Below are 23,754 nucleotides of genomic sequence, written 5' to 3'. Positions count from 1 at the left end.
TGATAACACAGAGAAACAATTCAGAGGCAAATAACACACATCACAAGCAAAACAAAGAAATTTTTTTAAAAATGGACTAGATTTGGAGGAGTGGGGAGAAGAGCATGTTTGAGAGAGTGTAAGTGGCTGAAAAGAAATACTTAAAAATCCTCTGAAAGAGTCAAATCCTTACAGCAGGTTAAAAAACATGAAAGAAAAAAAACTGCTCTGATTTCAAGTGATAAAATGGCATGGTAACTTGAGTTACTGTCATTACTTGATTATTAAAAAATCTTTTTCTAGCAGAGGATGCAGTGGATTTGTTGTTTCCTGAATGGTGGTGTTATTCAGACTTGAGAATTACACGCAGCTAAGTCTTAAGATGCATTTCCCCTTCACCCTACTTTTATTTCGACAAACAAGAAGAAAAAGAAATCATGATGAGTGTGATTATATCCAACAAACAATAGCACGATTTCTTTCCTTTTTGGCAGTCCACTTGCTGCTCCTTCTCAGTGGCCTCCGAGGGGCACCCTCCCTTTGCAGGTGCAAAGTCACTGCCACATGGGGGCCCGTGAGCAGTGGGCCACTGCCTAAGCGGGTGTCACTTCTCACCCTTGTGTAAAAATTCAGCCTCATTCTGATTCTCCTCAGGACCTCTCCTAGTTTTCTTCATGAAGATCCCCTTCTGAACCCTAATAGAAAATTTGTGTTATTTAAAGGATAAAACATCATTTTTATAGGTTATTTTAATAACTTTATTATTGCTGTCATCTTAAAATTTTACATTTAAAGTATCATTCACATATGAAGCCAAGTACATGAGAATTTCTCTCCCCTCCTTAGTTAAAAAACAATTATAAGCCATTTCAGGTATTTTATTATGATGGGAAATGGATTAGGAAAATGTAGCTCTATTTTTGGAGCTCTCATTTTTATATTTAAAGGCATTCCTGGGCTGTGCATGTTGACAGATACATTAGTCATGTTGTTTCTTGCTTTTAACACCTTTTATATTTTCAAAATGGTAATATATTTATTTTTTATCTCAAAACTAAAACATGTTCATTTCTAGTAATGCAGAAAAATATAACGCGCAAAAGTCAAAATACCACTAATCTCATCTTTCAGAGCTATCCTCCCAGCAGTTTTTCGGTACATCTCTGTTTACACACATGAAATTTATTTTACAAACTGGGATCATACTATAACCCTCTAATCTGCCCTTTCTAACTTAAAAACATAATATGAATATTTCCATGTTATTAAATATAAGTATAAACATCATTTTAATGGCTGCAAAATAGTTAATAATCTATAGTTGGGCATTTAAGTTACCTTCAAGTTTTTCTCATAAAGAAAAGAAATGAACATTTTTGTTATACTTTTGTGAAATTGCTTATTTCCTGATTATAGGTTTCTTATGGTGAAATATTCAAAGGGTTTGAACATTTTAAAGGGCTTTGTTTTGTATTGGCCAAGTGACCTTCAAGAAAGGTTGTCCCGTTTGTTACTGTCATCATCAGTATATGGCCTTGTCTATTGCATACAACATTCACGTCACTGGAGACTGGTCTTTTAAATGTTGCCACTTTGATAGGTTAACATAAAATTGGTGAAATTTGTATAAATTTGTTTAAATTGTCTGTTAGTCTTGAAGTTGAATATTTCTTGGGCCTTTTGTGTTTCTTTTAAGAATGGACTTATATACACTACCAAACATAAAATAGATAGCTAGTGGGAAGCAGCCGCATAGCACAGGGAGATCAGCTCAGTGCTCTGTGACCACCTAGAGGGGTGGGATAGGGAGGGTGGGAGGGAGACACAAGAGGGAGGAGATAATGGGGATATATGTTTATGTATAGCTGATTCACTTTGTTATAAAGCAGAAACTAACACACCATTGTAAAGCAATTATACTTCAATAAAGATGTTTTAAAAAAATGTTACCTTTGACCTTTTTTCGGGGGTTGCATGACCATCTTCTCTTCAAGTTTTTTTTTTTTTTTTTTTTTTGGTCTAGAGTTTCCTTCTTAAAGAAAGAAAAATATCATGTGATACGGAAAAAGATCTAAACTGTGAATCAGAAAACCTGGTTTAATTGGTGGTGGGGGGGTTGCCTTTAATTAAGCTGTATCTGTGAGCATCTCTCCTCTCGTGCTCTTTTCTCATCTGTATAACAAGAGTTTGAACCTGATGCTTCCTGAGCTTCCTTTCAGCTCTGCGATCATCTTGAGCTGGCACTTTCTCTCCCAATTGGGTAACGTCTGTGGGATTTTGAACACTGAAGGCTTAATTTTAGTGTAGCTATGAAATGTTACTGCCTCCACTTTCCTTGAAGGGTTTTGTAGTTTATGCTTAAAGAGATCCCTGTGGGCCATTTTTATGGAAACCCAATGAAGGGCATAAGCCACACAGATGTTGTAACCTGTTCTAATTGGTGATTTCCAGACATTAGTAACAGAGGGCCGGCTGTGCATATATATGCATTGGTTTGAGATTACAGGGGAGGTCAAGAATAGAGGGAGGCCCTGCCCGGAAGGGTAGATAAGAAACACTTTAATCCACAACCCTGGAATTAGAGTAGGAGTTTGATAACACTTGCAGCAGATATGCCAGGGCTATTTATTTTTATGGTTCTTCTGTAAAATGGATTTTCCACTTTGATTAAGACTTAAAGGGAAAATAGATGGGTTGTATTCAGTAGCACTTAATTATTTTACCGTGGAACAGAGGGTTAAGTATAATTACAGGATCCGTTCTGAGAGTTTTACTGAGTAAGGTTTGTGTAGTTAAAAATACTCAGAGCTAAAGGCCACTCTCAAACCAAAACATTCCTATGGGAGAAACTCTTCCTGCTTTGCCCAGGCTCTCTACCAAGTGGTCCAGTGTTATGTGACATTTATAGCATCTGTGTAAGGCATGTGATGGAAAATCCTGGATTCAGCCTCTACTTGACTCCCAGGTAGTTGATTGTACACTGTGTGAATCGTCAGCTTCTGGCTGTGAGACCAGTTCCATGACTGTTTGTTAAAAAGATGGGCTAATGAGAGGTTCAGTCATGCCCAAGCAAAGCCCCTTGAACATCTGTAACTTCACTTTACAAAGAGATGGGAATGTTTGGGAGATGCTGTTATCCTATCAGTATCCATCAGTTTTCTTTCAGACTTTTGCAAAAGAAGAGCTTTTGTTCTCTTCTCCACTTTTGTATGTGGAGGAGTTTGCACAAGAGGAAAATATTGACCTGTGTTGATGCAGCCACACACATGAACAGGTGGGCTTGGGAGCTATTGTTCTAGTTCTCTGCCAGGGACAAAGCTCTATCTTCAGACAGTGAGGTGTTGTCTTGCCATGGCATCTTTTTTATTATTATTATTAGTTAGTTAGTTTTGGCTGCGTTGGGTCTTCATTGCTGCACCCTGGCTTTCTCTAGTTGCAGCACACGGGCTCAGTAGTTGTGGCACACGGGCTTAGTTGCTCCGTGGCATGTGGGATCTTCCTGGACCAGGGCTGGAACCCGTGTCCCCTGCATTGGCAGGTGGATTCTTAACCACTGTGCCACCAGGGAAGTCCCCTGCCATTGCGTCTTGCACAGATTCTGTGATATTTTGTCCTGTGCTCCATTCTGGACAGTGGATATGTCAACCTGTGATGTGACGTTAGAGGAGACTCTTATGCCATACTGCTGACATGCTGATTTGTGAGAAAGAGGACTTCTTGTTTTCTGTTAGAGTAAAACATATCCTTCAGCAGACCCACTCATGGAGCAATTCCTATGAAGCACAGTCATCCTTTCTACTTAGAACCATTCTGAAAAAAAGAGCTCATAGAAATTTTTTGGGAAAGATTTTTCTAAGACTACTTTATTTTATTATTTTTTATTGAAATATAGTTGACATATACAATATTATATTGTTTTCAAGTATATAACATAGTGAATTGGCATTATTATACATTATGAATTGATCACCACGATGTCTAGTAATTATGTCACCATACAAAGTTATTACAATATTATTGATGATATTCCCTATGCTGTTCATTACATCCCATGACTTATTTATTTTCTAACTGGAAGTTTATGCCCCTTAATCCCCTTCATCCATTTCACCCACCCCCCTCACCTCCTCCCCTCTGGCAACCACTTGTTTGTTCTCTGTATCTTTGGGTCTGTTTCAGTTTTGTTTGTTTCTTCATTTTGTTTTGTAGATTCCACACATAAGTGAAATCATTTGGTATTTGTCTTTCTCTCTCTGACTTATTTCACTTAGTGTAATACCCCCTAGATCCATCCATGTTGTTACAAAAGGTAAGATTTTATTCTTTTTTATGGCTGAGTAATACTCCATTATACACACACACACACACACACATATGTATATATCACATCTTCTTTATCCATTCATCTATCAGTGGGAATTTAGGTTGCTTCCATATCTTGGCTATTGTAAATAATGCTGCAATGAATATAGGGGTGCATATTATCTTTTTGAATTAGTGTTTTTGTTTTCTTTGGCTAAACACCTAGAAATGGAATTGCTGGATTGTGTGGTGGTCCTATTTTTAATCTTTTGAGGAAACTCCACTGTTTTCCACAGTGGCTGTACCAATTGACATTCCCCACAGTGTAGGAGGTTTCCCTTTTCTCCACATCCTCACCAACACTTGATATTTGTTGTCATTTTGATAACAGCCATTCTGACAGGTGTGAAGTGATATCTCATTGTGGTTTTGATTTGCATTTCCCCGATGATTAGTAATGTTGAACATCTTTTCGTGTGTCTGTTGGCCATCAGTATGTCTTCTTTAGAAAAATGTCTATTCAGATCCTCTGCCCACTTAAAAATTGGATTGTTTGTTTTTTTGATATTGAGATGTGTGAGTTCTTTATGTATTTTAGATGTTAACCCCTTATTGGATGTATCATTTTCAAATATCTTCTCCCATTCAGTAGGTTGTCTTTTTGTTTTGTTGATAGTTTCCTTTGGTGTGCAAAACCTTTTTAGTTTGATGTAGTTCCATTTGTTTATTTTTGCTTTTGTTGCCTTTGCCTGAGGAGACAGGGCTAGAAAAATATTGCTAAGACATGTCAAAAGAATGTACTGCCTATGCTTTTGCCATGAGTTTTACGGTTTCAGGTCTTTCATTTACATCTTTAACCTATTTTGAGTTTATTTTTGTAAATAGTGTAAGAAAGTGACTTAGAGCTAATAGAAATTTTAGTGATTTTTTTTTAGTACGACTAATATATTAAAATTTCTAGAAAATTCTGATCAGGTTATACTTTAAAATGACTAATAGAATATATTGGAAAGGCTTTAGTTGGATCTAAACAAGAAGAATAAACCTCCCTGCTTAGAAAAGACTGAGGCATAATTTTATACTTTAATCTTTCTTTCACTGGATTCATTGGTGTTCAAATAACCTGATATGGTATTATTTTTCTTTACTTTGTCCTATTATAAAGAAAATATAACATTACAGAAGAATTTGGGAAAACAGATTTAAAAATCAGTAATGTCGTGATGTTAAATTTTGCATATTCTCTTCAAGATTTTTTCATATCATTTATATTTCTGGCACAGTTGCTATGACAAGAGAACATGAAATTTTATAATCTTACTTTTAAACAAAACAATTGGAAAATATAAATTACTTATTGTGTTACTAAGAGAAGAATGTGATTAATGTGAATTCACTACTAACTGGGATTGAAAAAAATTTACAAGACAGTTCTTCCACTCTAAACATGTAATTAATACCAGAATATTTATAACTCTCTCTTTAATGCCAATAGCACTGTACCCTGTATCTTTACCTTCACAGACAGAGGAAAGTTAGAAACTTGGAAGATAAATATATTGATATTAAATTTGAGGATGACATCCATAAAATTACAGTAAAACATGAACTTTGTGGTCTTGTGACTGAGTTTTGTTTTTTGCTTTTGTTTTGCTTTGTTTTTGTATCAGAGATGATTGTTGACCATCAGATTGAGACAGGCCTATTGAAACCTGACCTTAAGGATAAGGTGACCTATACTTTGCTCCGGAAGCACCGACATCAAACCAAGAAATCCAACCTTCGATCCCTGGCTGACATTGGGAAGACAGTCTCCAGTGCAAGTAGGATGTTTACCAACCCTGATAATGGTAATGCAGGGGCCGCCTGGCTGCTGCTCTCTCTTACCTGCCTCACTCACCTTTATTCCACCTCTTGTCACCTTTATTATTTTCTTTTAAATCCCTCTTCTTATTTCTTCTTTTCTCAAATTCATATGCCACAGCCATTTCATAATGACACTTTTTATCCAGTTGGGCAGGTTTGCAGTCCTGTTGGAAAGATGTCAGCAGTTACTGTAGGCTGCAGATGCCAAGATGCCTTGCTTGTTCCACACACATCTATTCTGATTGACTGAGAGGGTTTGGTAACAATGCTATGATAACACCATGATAAAACAACTGAATGTTTCCAATGAATCAGCAAACTTGTAGATTATTGAGTACATAAAGGAATGTGCTTTTGACATGGTGGCTTGTCAGAATTAGGAGGATAGACTAAGATATGATACTCTGGCATTGCATATCATGAAGTGTTTGCTTGGTACATGAGTTGGTGTCCAGCCTGTAAATGATCATTCATAAAAGTAAGGTTCAGTATTACTTTTACTGCTTAAAAGACCAATCTACTCTTTTGTTATATGATACTATAGTTAGATGTGAGAATAATTATTTAAGGTAGGATATTAATCCCATTATATAGCAGTAGGAAAGGCACTGTGTTTTATTTATACTCTCTTGTATTTACCAGAGTTTCTTGCAAAGTGTCTATCCTCTGTATCATTTTCTTTGTTTTGAATAAATTTCATGATTTGGTGCAGTCTAAGGGAGAAGTTAATATCCATGAGGTATGGAAAATGAAGTTGTGGGGAAAGAGTTGCTAAGCATTGGGCTGGTAAAATTAGGTCTCTCCCATCCCACCCCGTCATTTTAGTATTAAGAGAAATGAGTAGATAAGGGAGCTTCTAATTCATTGTTCTCAGCTGCACTTTCAGAACAACATAAAACATGTTGTCACGGAAAAGGTGGACTAAGTGAAGTGTATAAACTGAATTCTAACTCAGCCACTCCATTTCTGGAAATCAGATTTTCTGACTTAATATTAAAATTAATGGTTGGCTGGGAGAGAGCTTACTGTTAGCAAACTTGGCTATATTTTGGAACCATTCTATGTAGTTTTTTTAATGAGTGTCTAGTCCTTAAGCAGAACCAAATGAAAAGTTCAATTTTATTGAGTGACTTTTATATTGATTTAATTGCTGCTATAAGGGTTTTTTTTGAAGCACAACAGGTTATAAATAAATAATTAAAATTAAAATGTTCTTTATAAAAATCATTCAGAAAAGGAAGAATCTAATCTAGAACATTCCTGTGACAATTTGATGGTTCTACCATTACCTGGAATATTGAGGCTGACTGGAAGTGTTTTTGATTTTTGTGTATCTCTTGTTTTATTTATTTTTTAAATAGCATTTTGAAGAGTTTAATGGCTGGAAATGTTATGTGATAAACAGTTTGTTAAAACTGATGTCACAAATAATAATTTTAAAAACAACTCACATTTAAAAAATTATGGCATTTAAAGTACAAGTCTGTTTTTTAATATCTTTATTATTGTCTTTCTCACATAAAATGATATTTTATGATTTGGAGACTTACTTTTTTTATCACGAAGTTGGTGGTAGTATAAAGAAGCAAGAAAGTGCATTGTTTTCAAATGTTGCTGTATTTGCAATGAGAAGAGGAATGAATATTGTAGAGCAAGGGTGCCTTCTACCAGTGTGGTGTGAGGGTGAGCTTCATTTTCATGGAAGTATAGGCAGAGGAGAAATTAGGAACAGATGGGTCTTGGAGGCCAGAATCTTGTGCTTTAGGGGAAAGCATTTGGACATGGAATACAACTAATGAGTTGATATTGCTCGGTCATTCAATCTTTTATCCTATCAGTAGATCTTTGTACTTCAGAGGAAAGTTGAAATTGCATTTGTCACTCACCTTCTCACATGTGAAGTGCCATAGATGCTGGGCAGAAAGCAAGTAGGAAGGGCAGGCAGTTCTTGGTCTTTCTGACTCTTCAGCTGATCAGCTTACACCCTACAGCATGGAATATGATTAGGCCTTTTAAAAAATGTTATTGGCATTTGTGTTTCCTAACTCCTTTTAAATATCCAGAGGCAAGATTTGGCTTTGAGAGATTCTATGGTAATGAGTTTCATGTGCCTCCAAGGTACATTATTATAAAGTATCAGATGGGAAATTTTTGGTTTTCTAGAGGCACTTTTTCTTAACTTGAAAGTTTAATACAGTTAGAAATGTTCTTAAAATAAAATTCTAAAATAAAAAATTATAGAACTTTTGCTACTACTTTAATAAATCAGAATCATGTATCTATTGTAGTTGAAGCTAGATTCTAATATCCCCATGTAAAAACCTAGATAAACTGAAGTCACCTTGGTTTTCTATCACAGCCTTAGAAAATAGACTCAGGATGATGCCAGCCTTAGTTATGATAGCAACAATGCAATTAATAGCTGAAATCTATGGACATACTGTAGAATTAGAAATTTTTTCATTACCCAGTAGTGTGCTACCTCTTACATACTCACAAGAGCCAATTGCTATCGGGAATTTTGAGGGCTGGTTGTAAAACACAGCTACTATTAAAAATTAAATTACATAAACATATACATTTAGATAATATTATTAAAAACAATGGTAATAAATACTCAAAATTCATTATCTCCTACTTATTTTACTGCATTTTACTATAGGCTATGGTCTTCAGGTTATTTACATCTATTGTGTCTGTGTAGTCAAAATGCTACAAAATAGTGAGAAGTAGAACACTTCTTCCCATCTCTGTATTCAGGGACTTCATATTGGAAGCTTGGACTCAGTCACGATGGTAGTATTACACCATAGAAATCAGCAAATGCTACAAATCAGGACTTGATATATGGTTTTGTCAATTGTTGCTAGACTTAAAAAAGGGTTAGAGAAAATGCTAATAATGCAGATTAAATTTAAAAGTAGGTAGTGTCTATAGCCATTATCTTAGCTTGGGCTCCTATAGCATGTTACCATAGACTGGTATAAATGCTTAAACACAAGCATTTATTTCTCATAGTTCTAAAGGCTGGGAAGTCCAAGATCAAGATGCAGCAAATGTGGTTCTTGTTGAGGGACCTCTTCTTGGTTTGTAGATGGTCACCTTCTCATTCCATCTCCAGGTGGTAGAGAGAGCTCGATCATCTTTCTCCTGTTTCTTCTTAAAAGGTGCTAATTCCATTCATGAAGACTCTGCACCCGAAGCCCCACCTCCTAATACCATTACATTGGGAGTTATGATTTCAATATATGAATTTTGGGAGAATAAAAACATTCAGTCCATAACAGCTGTTAAAATGTGAATAACACAAAGAATTGAGGAAATATTCTTTCAGTATTCAAAAGATATTATCCAATTTAGTGAAGGAGTCACCCACATCATTGATGATTGAGTGAAGTCAGTACACTCATACTTACATATATCTTCATTGTTTCACTTTTGTCTTACTCATTAACATATATGATAATGGATGTTCAACATGGATGTTGGACCTATGCTTGTTTGCCAGCTGAAACCATAAGTTGGCTACCGATAGAAGAGTTTGGTAAAAATCAACAAAAGTTTTCTGTGAGAATCAACTGGCTGTAGGCAATTTACAGTGGAGCATTGTGTATTTATTATTTGTACGGGTGTTGCACATCTTTATAGCAGTAAAATTTACTACACACACACACACACACACACACACACATTTTTCCACCAGAGAGCTGGTTTTCAAACATTTACCAGCCCACGCACTACAACCCACCACTGTCTAGCCGTTGCCAAAGGTTAACTCTAGTTTTTCGGGTCTTGATGTGGCTTTGGATTCCAGATGATTTAATGATTTTGAAAAGAAATGAAAAAACATTTTTATTTTTAATAAATCAGGGAAGAATCAGGCTAGCTTCCAAGATGTTAATTATTGTGAAATTGCCACTTATCCAAGACATCTGTGAATTCTTGTGGGCATGTCTGCCAGGCACTAAATTTTAGGCAAGTGCTATATTTTCTCAATATATTAATTGAGGCATTTCTATGGAGTTAGTGTTGCATGAAGAAATTAATGACGTTTTCATTTCCTCTGGTGTTAGACTTTCGTTTACCTATTCTCTTTTTCTTTCTCACTGTTATTTTAGGTTGAACCGTATGAAATTGCCATTTTTGTGGGTAAAATAAAGTTGACATTCGGCAATTTCATATGGTTCTCCTTAATAATCTGGTCAGAGATACTTAGAGAATAGTTCTGTATTATTTTAGTTTACTGTGACAGAATAACATTGAAGCCTAGGAACATTCCTTGGTAGTATTTAAAAACCAAATAAGATGTATTTAGTTTATGTTTTATTAGAAAGTGAAAGTAAAGTTTATACCTAATCGGTATTCAGTCAATAAATTGACAAGGTTACCTGATAACTCTGTTTTAAAAAGTCATGTTTTATAGGATTATCTGATTTTTAAAAGTATCATTTACCATTTAAATGGATACTTTTGATATGCATTGTCTAATCTTACAAAAGATGAGTAATACCCAACCTAAGGACCAAGAACCTTAATTCGAGTATTCGGCTTTCACTCCCTTTATGGAAATTTGGGTAAAGCCATTATGAATTTGTCCCTGGTCTTTTCCTGGCTTCATTTTTTCCCCCTAGACTATCATAAAAATCCTTTCCTTCCGTGGTCTGGGAGTACAGATGCCCTTTACTGAGAAGTGACTTTGGTTATCCAACTGCATCTAGACTATGAATTTCATTTTGCCCAGTCCAATTTTATGATCCCAATATTCATTAATTTTTTCAGCAAAAAACTGGAAAGGTAATTTAGTACCCAGTTTCTATGTTTGTAAAACAGAGATAATGAAAATTAAATGAGATAATAAATGTAAAATGTTTAGAATGGTAACTACATAGTAATCACTCAACAAATAATACTAAATTATATGTAATAAGTTTAGGCACAATTAAGGAAGAAAAATCTCATATTGAGTAAGAGTATTTTCTGGAATGCTATTTGCTCTGTAACTTACTATTTTGGAAGAATCTCATGGGTATAGTGCTGATTTATTTTCTCTGCCCTTTGATAAATGATACCAATACCATTTCATTAGCAATGGGAGAGGAAGAAGCCCTTTCTCATCACAGCCCTCTTACAGAATAGTCTGTCCCCATCATTGATTTCCCTCTTTGCTGGCTATCAGGGAAACCCTAAACCACACTGAGAATCGAAGACTTAAAGCCGCTGCAGAGGTGGATGAGGATTTGGAAAAGGTGGCAGCTCCAAGCCAGGGCAGCTGGCTCCTGGGCCTCATGCTGCTTCCTCCAGGCTTTCTCCTGGTGCACTTTGGCCTCTTTTGTAGTTATGGGGACTCAGGGCCTGCTCCTGATTGAACCTCCAGATTTTATCTGAATTCACCACTTTCTGTGTGTCTATCAGGTATGAGAAGTGCAATCCACTTGCTACCACCATTTACTGCCCACCCTTTACTTTCTCCCCGGATTCCTCTTTTCAGTGTTATCTGCCAGGCAGGATGCTGCTTCCTCTTTCCCACACTGCTGTTTCTGACATTAGCACACAACACCTTTAGGTATTTTAAAAAGTGTAGTCTATTGCTGTTACCTATAATAACATAGATAGTGGTTAGCAACATAGAACAAACAATGAAAATAAATCATTTTTTTTCCATTAGTAGTAATTCTAGGTCCCACTGAAATGTAAGTAGGATTAGCTAGGCTCTTGCTGCTTTGCACCCGATTGGAGGTTAGGCATATTCCAGCTATTTGGTTTGGGTATTAGATCAAGCTGCCTAGATACTGGCATGTGGTGGATCTGGCTGGGACCATCGCTAGGTTTGGCAGCTTTCTCAGTCACTTTAGACATTCTTAACTTTTGTCTGGGTTTTGGATTCCAGCTTGCCCCAATTGTTTCTGGCTGGTTATTCTACTTTGCAGTATTCCTTTCCCCCCATACCCTTGAATTCAGACCTGCTCCCTGAATCAGTGGGTAAGGCAGATATTTCCCTAACTTCCCTCAAAGATTCTGTTCCAGAAGCAGGTCACTGTGCTTCTCCAGTTCTGAGATAGGTCAGCTGACAGGCTCACATCACCTTCAGAGGAGAGTCATCTTCCCAGGTGCCTTTCTGTGTATAACCAGCTCTTTCCAAAAACCAGCAGCACACATCCATCTGTTTTGTTCCAAACTCTAATTCTCCGTTCATTTGCACAGCACAGATGAATGTCCTGGCTAGAATTCAGTGAATGACCAAGCTCTTCTCAGTCTTAGATTAAATGAACCAGTCCATGGAAAGTTTCTAGAAAAATGTCTGAATAAAAGTATTCCTTAATAACTGGTATTTCTAAATCATCTATCAAATACCATTCTTATTTTTTTTTTCCTTTCCCCAGACAGGTGACTGATCTTCCAAGATTTTTAATGTTCAGATCTTTAAATAAACAATAACACATTTTTTCTCCAAGGGTCATGCCCTTGCAGTATTTGCTAGTCTAGTCTGCTGTTTATGGCAATGAAGAGTCAGGCTTAAGAGATATAACACAAGTGAGTATTTAGTTTTTGATATTGAAGGCCTACTTTACAATCTTCTCCTTGAAGACATGGCACCATCTTTTCCAAAGCTTCGTTCTAATCTGGGAGTAATACTTAGTAGCAGTATGAGTTTAAGCAATTTACATTATCTCCTTGAGCCTCAGTTTCTATATCTGTAAAGTAAGGGTACTAATGTCTTATTCTATGTATATAACCAGGAGTAAATGAGATATCTTTGTGAGAAGTATTCAATAATCATAACGTGAGATGTCATTGTAAGGAATAGCTATCATTCAGAAATATTTTAAGGGGAAAATTTAGTGCCTTTCAGATTTAAAACTGAAGACAGAGCGTCAATTCCCCACCATTATTTTGTATTTTCTCATTTTCTGTGTCTTTTAATTTTTCTCCCCCACCACTCCATATATGAAAACGTGCTTGGAGTTTTGTTTTTAAAATAGCACTACTTTCATTATCAACTTTACAGAATCCAAATAATACATAAGGAGGTGCCACTCATGGGCTTTATAATATTTTTAACTTAGAGTATAAAGATTGATTAGTATGTCTGAGCAATGACAGTTCTTAGCTATCAATAAATAATATATGTATAGCAGGACGTTACCATGAAATAAACATATTTTAAAATTTTACTAATTGCCAGTCTGTTTTACATAACCAGGGTCTGTGATGGAGTAAAGGAATGGAATGATTCTCATTGTCGTATCTTACCACATATGAATATTCTCTTTTCCATTTCTTTCTTTCTCTGGAAAAGAGCCCTTAACTGATTTTCTGCTGCCAGCCTCGAGTAAATCTTCTTCCAAGGCTTGAGATCCTTGATAGAGCTGCCCTTGTGAAGTCTTGCTTTTCCCAGACTCAGCTTGCTGTGAGAGCAGACAGGAGGGTAGGTGTAGATCCTACTCCCTGCCCTGGTCTCTATGAAAGAGAAATAGAGAGGAGAGGAGAGGGAAGGACAGGAAAACATGAGGGATGAAGGAAGGCAAAATAGAGACATGAGATGTGAGCACTGCGGACTCTTTCCTGTGTCTTCCCAAAAGAAAAAAGGGGGAAGAAAATCAAAGTCTTCCAAGAATGATAAAGCATGCCTCATTTTACTTGAACCCTGTTTCAGTATAAATACAAAGAACAAAAAGGAGATTTTTTTCAGGTTTATGAACCTGATTTCTTAAAAATCACATTTTGATATTAAAGTTGCATTAAATTAAGCCAAGATTGCTGTCTTTCATGTTTTCCAGCACCCTTCAGGGTGTTGAACAAAGGAAATATCGTTCCATCAATGGTTGTAGTAGTAGTAGCAACAACAGTAATACCTCCCATTAACTGAGCACCTGTTATACACCAGGCATTGTTTCCTGTGATGTTTCTAATGTTTCTATATAATTATCTCCAACAACAGTTGAAAAACCTGAAGCTCAGAAATGTAAAATAACTTGCCTCAAATAGAGAAGTGGGGGAACCTCGTGCACTTGATAACAATATTCATATTCAACTGCAGTGGTAATGAGCTTCCTCAACCATAATTTATTTCCCACACGTCATTGATTCCACGGCTCTTACTTTGTGTAACCCTGTGTTGTTGAAGGGCTCTGAGGTCATTCTGTGCCTAGGCAGGAATCCATGCCAAACACGGCAGTTGGATGTCTTTATTGGCTTTCTAAATGGAGATTTCTAGGCAACATGTCATGTGTTTACAGGTGAAATATTGCTAAGCTCCTGAGTTAAATTTCTTGGCTAAATAATGGTGTGGAATACATAGTAGGTGCTGAATAACTATCTGAACATACAACATTGCAATCTGGAAAGAGTCCTAAAATTTTAGCACGAGTAAAATTTGTTTTCTTCTTAATAGGATTGCTAAGAAAATGTTTTTTTGATAGGGTTTTTTTGTGTGTTTTTTTCTTTTTGGTTTATTTGCCTGATTCAAGTAGGGACACCCTTACTTGAACAGATTTAGGATTGATGGTTTTGAACAAGTTGATTCTTAAGGGAAAGATGAATCATTACTCCCACCCTCCCTGCCCAAAATCCTCCTCACAACACCTTTTTCTACAGTCTAGATATTGGAAACCATCACCCAAAAATCTTTAGAGCTATGTCTCCTCATCAAGTCAAAATAATATAAACCAGTTTCTACCTTGTTTGTGCCAGAAGTCAGGCAAAAATGATTTAAAAGAGAATATGTAAGATAGTAGCAAAGCTATTTATTTTGTAGCTTAAGTGTAGAAGAGGTACAGTGAAAGCATTATTTGGAAAAGGCTTACACAATATATCATTACCATGCTATCTATAATCATAGAAAGTTTGGCTTCATGTTTAAGAACAACTTTTCAACATTTTATCTTTGGAGTAAATTTGTGAAGAGAAGAAAAGCAGCATGAAAAGGTTACAGAGTTTGTATCTCTTCCTGCACAGAAGTACACAGAGGTCTAACAAATCAAAATGTTGGAATTTGCCAATATGAGTAATGGATGCTGTGAGCCTTCCAGTTTTCATGAGGGTAAGCAGCCAGATGGCTCCAATCAGCTTTACTAAAACACAGGTGCCAAGTCTCTATGGGCAGTTTCGTTTTCATGCTTGTCTTTGGAGCCAGGTTCTTTGCCAGTGTGTGCCGGGCTCCATTCCATTGTCCCCTTGATGGTGAGGCTTAGCATCAGCGGAGGCTGTATATGCAAAAAGGAGTTCCCAGCTTTAGTTCCCAAGAAGTAACTCACTGACATGTTGGCGGGGGGAGTAGAGGAGAGAGAAGCTGTTGGGGACAGCCAGTCATCAGCACCCGAGTTTTGGAGCAGCTGCTGACCTCTTGTACTCATTTTAGGAGCAAGCCATGGTATTGGTGATAGAATTTGGGTGGCTTTGTACTTGTTCAGCAGCTGAAGAATGTGAAGGCTCTTTTGAGTTTACTTTGCATTCCTAACCTCCCTCTGTTCTCACTGATCTGGAATTTTAGTTGGTCCTTTCTTGGTCCTAGATAAATGGCTGCCAGTTGTCCAACCTCTTCCATTTCCTTTAGCTAAGCCTGCAGGAATATTGGCTCGCTAAGCAGGTCCCTCAGTTGTCAAAAGAAATAGGAGGTGAAAATTGGCCCGTATGATAATATATATTTCTAAATGCCTCCCTCTTAACAAAAGCAATTTTGGAATAATCTCAACTGGTTCATTTCCCTTTTTCATTTTTCTTAGTGCAATAAAAACTTGCAAAGAAGTTCAATTATGGGAAACAAAAATTCAGATTGCAAAGAAAAGACATCAGATTTGCCTCAAACAGGTGCTGGCACAGATGGCCCGCTCACAAGTCCTGGCTTTATTTACAGCTTTTAAACACAGACAGATAAATTGACAAAAATGTTTCTAGATTTTATAATGTGCTGAATGCCTAAATTTGGCCATCAACTTACATTAATTTATAATTGATTCAATTTAGAACTTGACCTCCCCAGTCACCAATAGCCTTAAGAGGACTATTTGTCTGCCCTGTCATTTGCACACTTGTGTCAATAGATAATCTTTGCTTTCGGTTGGATATGCTTTGTTTGTTGCTTTGATCATTTAATGACTATATTATTAAGGGGAAAAAAACTCTCTCAAGTCAAATTGTATGTAGTCTGATGGTTAGTTATTTCCAACCTCACTGTTGTTCCTTGAAGGATAATTATGCTGCCTGTCTTACCAGGAGTGAGGCGTTTGATGAGAATAGCGAAACAGATGACATGAAACCCAAATGGAACTATCTTCAGGCTGAAGTTGATGGTGTTCTCCAGTTGATTAAAAGTATCTGGAGGCACCATGCTGCATATTTAGCTTACATCATTATTCTGTCTCTGATGTGGTCTAACATTTGGCATGGGTACACCACATATTAAAATTATAGTAAAATTAAGTATTACAGTGCACCAGAAAATGAGAAATAACATGCATTTCTAAATTGATTTGTATTAAGATTGAATTATCTATATCCTAGTCTCATGTTCCTGAAGGGCTGAAAAACAGGAAGCAAAGGGAATTGAAAACCTGTTCTGTATTCATCAAGGAAAATATTTCCGAAGTCAGAGTATGAAATGTTGCTTTCTTTTTTTTTTTTTTTTTCCCTGTACGCAAGACTCTCACTGCTGTGGCCTCTCCCGTTGCGGAGCACAGGCTCCCGATGCGCAGGCTCAGCGGCCATGGCTCACGGGCCCAGCCGCTCCGCGGCATGTAGGATCTTCCCGGACTGGGGCATGAACCCGTGTCCCTTGCATCGGCAGGCGGACTCTCAACCACTGTGCCACCAGGGAAGCCCTGAAATGTTGCTTTCTGTTTTGTGTACAAGATCCATGAAAGGGTCTGTTGGGTAAATCACAAGAAAGCGCGTTACTAATGTAACACCCTGCTCCCCGTGCTTTACAAAAGTGTGTGTAACTTCCCTCTGTGTGTGCTTATGTGGTGCAAGATTATTAACAGTCTTGAGATTAGTGTTCATTATGTAAATCTTTCCTCTGTATATAATCCATGTTTTGTGTGTTAGAACTTCAGGGCGGATCATCCACTGGTACTTGGGGAACTATGATAATTGAATGTAATTTGTTTTAGGCTTTTAAATTCTGTGTTGGGATTTGTTCCATCTAAGGATGCGGGGTCATGGGAGGGGTGTGTGTGTCAATGTAATATGTCATTGTTCTCCTTTAACCTGCTTGTGTGATTTGCTTTAGTATTTTTTTCTTCTTAATTAATGCTTTCATCCTCATCCTTGCTGTGGCTTCCCATGTGTCCTCCTCCTCTTCCTGTCTTCTGCTTCTGACACTAAAGCCCGCAGCTCGCTTGAGAACTCAGTGCCCTGCCTAGCAACCCGCACCTTGGACGATGACCCCCGAGTGCGGCGCTCTCCCAGCGTGGGATGGCTGAGTAAGTCAATGACTGGGAAAGGGCAAGGATGGTGGCAGTGGTGGGCGTGGGAGGGCACGAAGATGGGGCTCATGGTTACTGAGTGGAGGGCATCCTCAAGAATGCCTGAAAGGGTAAGGCTCATAGATTCCTAAATTCACAATTATGGATTCGTTTCTTCTGTTAGCAAAGAGGACAGTAATAGTGTATTCTCTGGGTGGTCTGCCATCCTGCGTTAAGCTGAGTACCTTGTAAGGCAGTGGAAAGAGTTGGAGACTAAGGGTTGGGCTTGGCGCTGGCAGTGCTCCCTCCACGGAACACTTACAGAACCTCAGTTTCCTCATGGCGGTGATGATGCCAGATCTTCTTACTTCAGAGGATTGGGAGGAAGATCTCTTAAAGATGAGGTCTCTGAAGGTGGTGTGAAAGCATTCAGATGCTGGATGAGAGGAAAAACTAAGTTAGTGGTCTACATCTCCCCTCCCCACCCAGTACCTGTTAAGTGACAAAATGGCAGTAGGTGCTACAGACAATGAAAACGTAGCATAAGATAGAATCTTTATTTTTTATAAAGTAAAGAGTTTTGTTAAAGAGACAAGGTTTATATACCTAAAACCAAAAGAGAAAAGAACATGTACCAAAAATGACATGAACTTCCCCCTGAGATTTCCAAGTTTGATTATATGTGATATAAATTTCTTTTAGTTGTGAGGGAGCCTGTTCATGGTGACATCATTAGTCTTTTAACTTTATTATTACCTTTCTTAAAATTAACCTATTGATTTAGCTTTTTACTGTTTTTGCATAAGGAAATTTCACTTACCTGGGAAGGTGTTTTTCTCAGATGACAACGGGGGAAGTTTTATTTCATCCTAAAATAGTGTTTGTTGTGCTCCGTTCTTCCAGGGTTTTCATTGGAGTAAATTTGATGCCTTTAGAAACTGTAGTTATAATCTCTATGTCCCTTAGAGATATAAATGTATGTGCTGCTCATTACTGCATGCCAGGCACTGTACTAAGCACTGGGTATTTAGAGATGAATGAGTGAGTCCCTGCCCTCAGTGGGGCTTCCTTTTTAATGAAGAAGGCAGGACACAATGGATAACAATTTATCAAATGTTAATAAGTAAAATGACTGAAAGTACACACACACACATATACACACACAAGATTATGGGAACATCTGCTGGGCCTGGGAGTTGTGATGGTAGAAGAGGCTTTTGGAGGAGATGATCTTGAGGCTAAATCTTAAAGGAAAAGCAAGAATTTGGTGGCAGGAGAATTGGGGGGGAAGGGCCGCTTATTGAACTACTAACTTTGTAATTATTTCTGCTGTACAGTAGGTCTAAGAAGCTTGAATAATAATTTTGTCTTGAATAATGATAAGAGTTACAAACATTAATTCATCACTTTTTTGGTACAAACCCTGAGCTAAGTACTTTATGGGATACCATTTAATTTTCTGAACAATCCTGTGAAATGGCTATTGTTATCCACAATTTACAGATGAAGAAATGGGGCTTAGAGAGGTTTAATAACAGATCATTAAGTGTCTTGGGCAGGACTTGAACTTCATCATGTAGTAGTTTCATCTATAACTTTGACAAATAGTGTCTTACTGAAGTTAAAGTGTAAGAAACTCACGTGGTTACATTGCCAGAAAGATTTACTCACCTTGCAGTGAACCTTCAGCATTCACATGATTTTCTCTGCAAAAGTCACCCATTTCTTTCAGTAAACTCTTTTCTCAGTGGTGCCTCTTAGGGAAAAAATAAATTCAGGTACAAAGTTTAGTCATTGGAGTTTGGAGTCAGGCAGAACTGGATTTGAATCCTGCATCTACCACTTACTGGCCTCTTCACTTTGGGCAAGTTACTTCTCTACTGGAAATCTGGGTTTACATAAAACCCAACTGTAAAACTGGGTTAATCTTACCAACATAGGATTGTTGTGAGAATTAACTTAGAAATATGTAAAGTGTTTAGTGTATTGCTCAGCACTCAGTAAATCTAGCATTTACTGTTATTAGGAAAGTGCTTATAGGAATTGCTCAAGAAAATGTAGCGTTATTATCCTTTTAAAGTTTTACTTATTCCATGTCAGACATCTAGACATTGATATACTGTTGTGGATGAAGTATCAAGGAAATTGACCAAAACGTTCAGTTTGCTCATGTTGTGGAAATATGGCACCTATTTGGAAATTAACTTAAGATCACACCCTGGGCCAATCCTTCTAAGAAAACACATTTTAGTCATGAGAGATGATTCTTCTCATTGTCTATTTATATGACATATTCTCTCCCTAAACAAATGACTTCGATGTATCATCTCAGTCACCTCCCCCAGGGCTCCCTATTACCTACCACATCAGTTCAATAAACTTAATATACATAATATATAAAATAATGAAGATGTGCAAAGTGGCGTTAAGTCCTGTTGGTCCTACCAACCTATTCCTCATTTTCATCTCTTCTCAGTATGAAGCTCTAGTCTAAGCAGCTTTGTCCTTTTTCTTTTCCTTTTTTTTTTTTTTTTTTTCAGTACGCGGGCCTCTCACTGCTGTGGCCTCTCCCGTTGCGGAGCACAGGCTCTGGACGCGCAGGATCAGCAGCCATGGCTCACGGGCCCAGCCGCTCCGCGGCATGTGGGATCTTCCTGGACCGGGGCACGAACCCGTGTCCCCTGCATCAGCAGGCAGACTCTCAACCACTGCGCCATCAAGGAAGCCCTGTCCTTTTTCTTTTGGCTTGTTTCGTGGGTGCCTTACTTGATCCCTTGGCCTTTCCAAGAACACCTTTTCAAGTATGCCCATGAAAAATATTCAGCAGGGCCCGAATGAAGTCCCATCTCCTTTATAAAATTGTTCTCATAAACACAAAAGATCTTTTCAGGTCCTAAATTTCCTAGTTCCTATTGTCTGTGTCTCACAGTGGAGGATTTGCTGTATGTTGTTTTATGTTGCCATCTGATGTTTCATGATTTGTATTTTTTTCATTTCCACTGTATAGAAAATCCTTTAGGTCGGGAGCCCGATCTCATGCTTTTGTGTCTCTTCCAGTGCAGTGTAGGTATTTGAAACATAGGAGTTGTACAGGAAATATTTATTAATCCTTGACACGCTATCATTTCCTTAAAAACAACCAACAGCTCAGTTTTCTTGAGGGCCCGTCTTGACCACAGTAAACTATTAACCAGAAGTGAATATTGTTTACCTGGAAAAATTATTTCCCCGTATTTCTGCTCACTGCAGCCTGATGAATTTTGTCATCAGTTTATTCTAATAGTTAACATGGAATTATTTTTTCAGAAACACCACCCAAAATATCACCTAAAAAACAGGTTTATGGACAAGGTTCCTTATCTTTTAGTATTCTTAGCAAGATATTTTCAGACTTAGTGTTAACTTGAAGTAACTACTACCTCTAATAAGCTACATTTAAAGTTGCTTTTGGGGAGTTAGCTCTCACCATTTTTACATTGTGTGCTTCTTATCTTAGTTGTCACCTGAAGCAGATGTGAGCTTACAGCTGTTATCCATTTCAAACGCTGCCAAGGTATTGAATTAGAAGTTGGAACAAAACCAAAAATGATTTCCTCTTAGAGATCTCACCGGCACGTCTAAAACCAGTCTGGGCCACTGAGAACAAAGGAGCTTTTACCTCTACATTTCAGGACAAGTTAATACCCACCTAAATGCTTTGCCATTATTAGAGCGTAGGTGTGTGCCCTATCTTGGTAGATCCAGAATGGCTCTTCACTCTGAGCGCTTATCTGTGAATTCAGTTTGACATCTAACAGCCCACATCCTCTGAGCCCTTAGAAAACACTTGTGTCCTTTTGCAGTTATTGGCAGTGGAAATCAGCTGCTTCAGGCTCTTAGGTCTGAAAGTCGAAGAAGAAAATGAGGTTTAGGGTTTTTTTCCCTATCATCTGCACATTCCAGCATCCGTCATCACTTTGCTTTGTATTGTCTTTCTGTCTAATTTGTAAATCTACCAGGCAAGGACCCCCTGGTCCAGTTCAGTGTATTGTTTTGTTTTGTAGGTACTTATCCGGTGTGTGATATTATTACTATCCCAAGTATTAATATTAGATAGTACTATTTTTTTTAATGAAACCACAGTGGTATAATTCTGTAGATTCTTGTTTCATCTTACAACCAGGTTACACAGTTAACATTACAATTGAAAGAACTGAAATGCAAGTGGTACTCTTTCACTTCAGGGAAAAAAATTTGTTTTCTTTCTTTTGGTTCATTTCTGGAATTAAGCAATTCAAGTCTTTCAACTGTTGGAAAGTTTACTGACCCAATAAAAAGTATAATTTTCTCTGGCTCAAGAGTTTTCTTAGAGAGTACTGAAACTTCTTTAGGAAAGTCTTGAACCCAGAGAGTTCACTTTAACACATTCAAGTCAACGAATGTTCTCTGGGCCCTTCCATTTCTAGTTCCATAGTCCAGTGGGAGAGAGAGGTGAGGGAAGTTCACAGCTGACAACAATTTGAGAGAGGCAGAGCCCCCGGAAGCGTATTAGGAGGGACCTGTTTGTCTACAGTGTGTAACAGAGTAGCTTACATTATACTCTCTGAAAATGCTTATTGGAAGAATGGATAGTGGGGCATAAAAAAAAATTGGGGAATTAATTCTTCTCAGAGGAGGTAGACTTTTCAATGGGCCATAAAGGGTAGATTGTCTTTCCATACATGGAGGTTGTAGTAAAAGCAGGAATGAGACATTGAAAGGTAATACTAGGCTGAGAGAAAAGTATACAAGCAACCAGGTTGTTGAGAATAGAGAAGAGTTTGTGTGACATGGAGTCAGTCAACACATTTAATTAGCAGAGAGGGCATAAGAACGGAACATGTGGATGTTAAGGTGGCGAAATCATTAAGCTGTTTTGTGGAAGGTCTGTGAACGTTTTTTAGCAAGGAGGTAGTTTGGTCAGAACTGTGTATTAGGGAAATTAATCTGCCGGGGTTTTCAAATGGGTTAGGAGGGGGAAAGGCTGGAGGTAAGGAGAGAGTTAGGAGGTGACTGTAGGAGACCGGTTGAAGAGACTGAGCATCCAGGCTAGGATTGTGCCTGTGGGAATGGAAAGGAGGGGATATTGCAAGACGTGTTGTAGAGATGACATCTGCAGAAATTGGCATCCATTGAATGGCAGGGGACGCAGAGTAAGGAATCCAGGATGCCTCAGGTTTTGAGCTTGCAACCAGGGAGATGGTAGGAAACCCGTCATAGAAAAGGGTGATGGGGTTTACAGAAACAAGACAGTCCCTATTTCTGCCCCTTTCATGCCTGCTGGGACCATCTTTGAAGATCCATTTGACTAGGAGATGGTTAGATTATGTATCATGGGCCAAGACTCTTAGAATTCTGCTTTGTTAGCACATTCTCACCTTAGTTTGGGGGATCCATTTAAACCTGTCTTTAGGGTGCAGAATGACCACCACATCACAGCTCTCTTTAGGCAACTAGTGAGTATAGATCCTTTTCATCTTGATTCCCAGCATTTCACCTTCCATCCCTGTGTCCAAGATGTGGGCTTGTTCTTTTTTTTTTTTTTTGCGGTACGTGGGCCTCTCACTGTTGTGGCCTCTCCCGCTGCAGAGCACAGGCTCCGGACACGCAGGCTCAGCGGCCATGGCTCACAGGCCCAGCCGCTCCGCGGCATGTGGGATCTTCCCGGACCGGGGCATGAACCCGTGTACCCTGCATCGACAGGCGGACTCTCAACCACTGCGCCACCAGGGAAGCCCCCTGGGCTTGTTCTTGATTGGGAATGTTATTTGGGTCATTTATTGTAACATTCTCACATACACTTTTTGGCCTTTTAAAGGGCAAAAAGGAAATCCAAGTATAACTTTCAAAATTCTCTCACTATAGCTTTTCATAGTGAAAGACTATGAAAAGACTGTAGGAAATGAAATCTTTCAGCAACCTGACATCTACCTTCAGACTTTTTAGTTAACATAAGACATTCAGAAAACTTATGTGGTATCCAGGAATAAATTATAACATTCTTCAAATACAGACAGTCCTAACCGCTTTAAAAAAGGGGGTGTTAGTTACTATTTATCCTGAGCTTCTGAAAGAGAGTTCATTAGTTATTTCATTGTTATCTAATATGGTATTTACAGCGGACTAAAGTATATGCTGGCTCTAGAAGTTATTAATAGAAAGAATCAAGGTGGAGAAAGAATAAAAA

General features: G+C 37.9%; 1 protein-coding gene across 1 annotated transcript in view; it reads left to right on the top strand.

Moving 5' to 3' along the window:
- Positions 1-23,754, top strand: part of SLC4A4 (solute carrier family 4 member 4) — a 350,822-nt gene that overhangs the window by 148,337 nt on the left and 178,731 nt on the right. The window contains exon 6 of the mRNA XM_082645180.1: positions 5,952-6,131. Coding sequence (XP_082501306.1) covers positions 5,952-6,131 — 180 coding nt within the window. The remainder of the gene's footprint in view (positions 1-5,951; positions 6,132-23,754) is intronic.

The sequence above is a fragment of the Mesoplodon mirus genome (assembly GCF_964341445.2).
Source record: "Mesoplodon mirus genome assembly, chromosome: 2".
Lineage (NCBI taxonomy): Eukaryota > Metazoa > Chordata > Mammalia > Artiodactyla > Ziphiidae > Mesoplodon > Mesoplodon mirus.
This window is presented reverse-complemented; position numbering and strand designations above follow the sequence as displayed.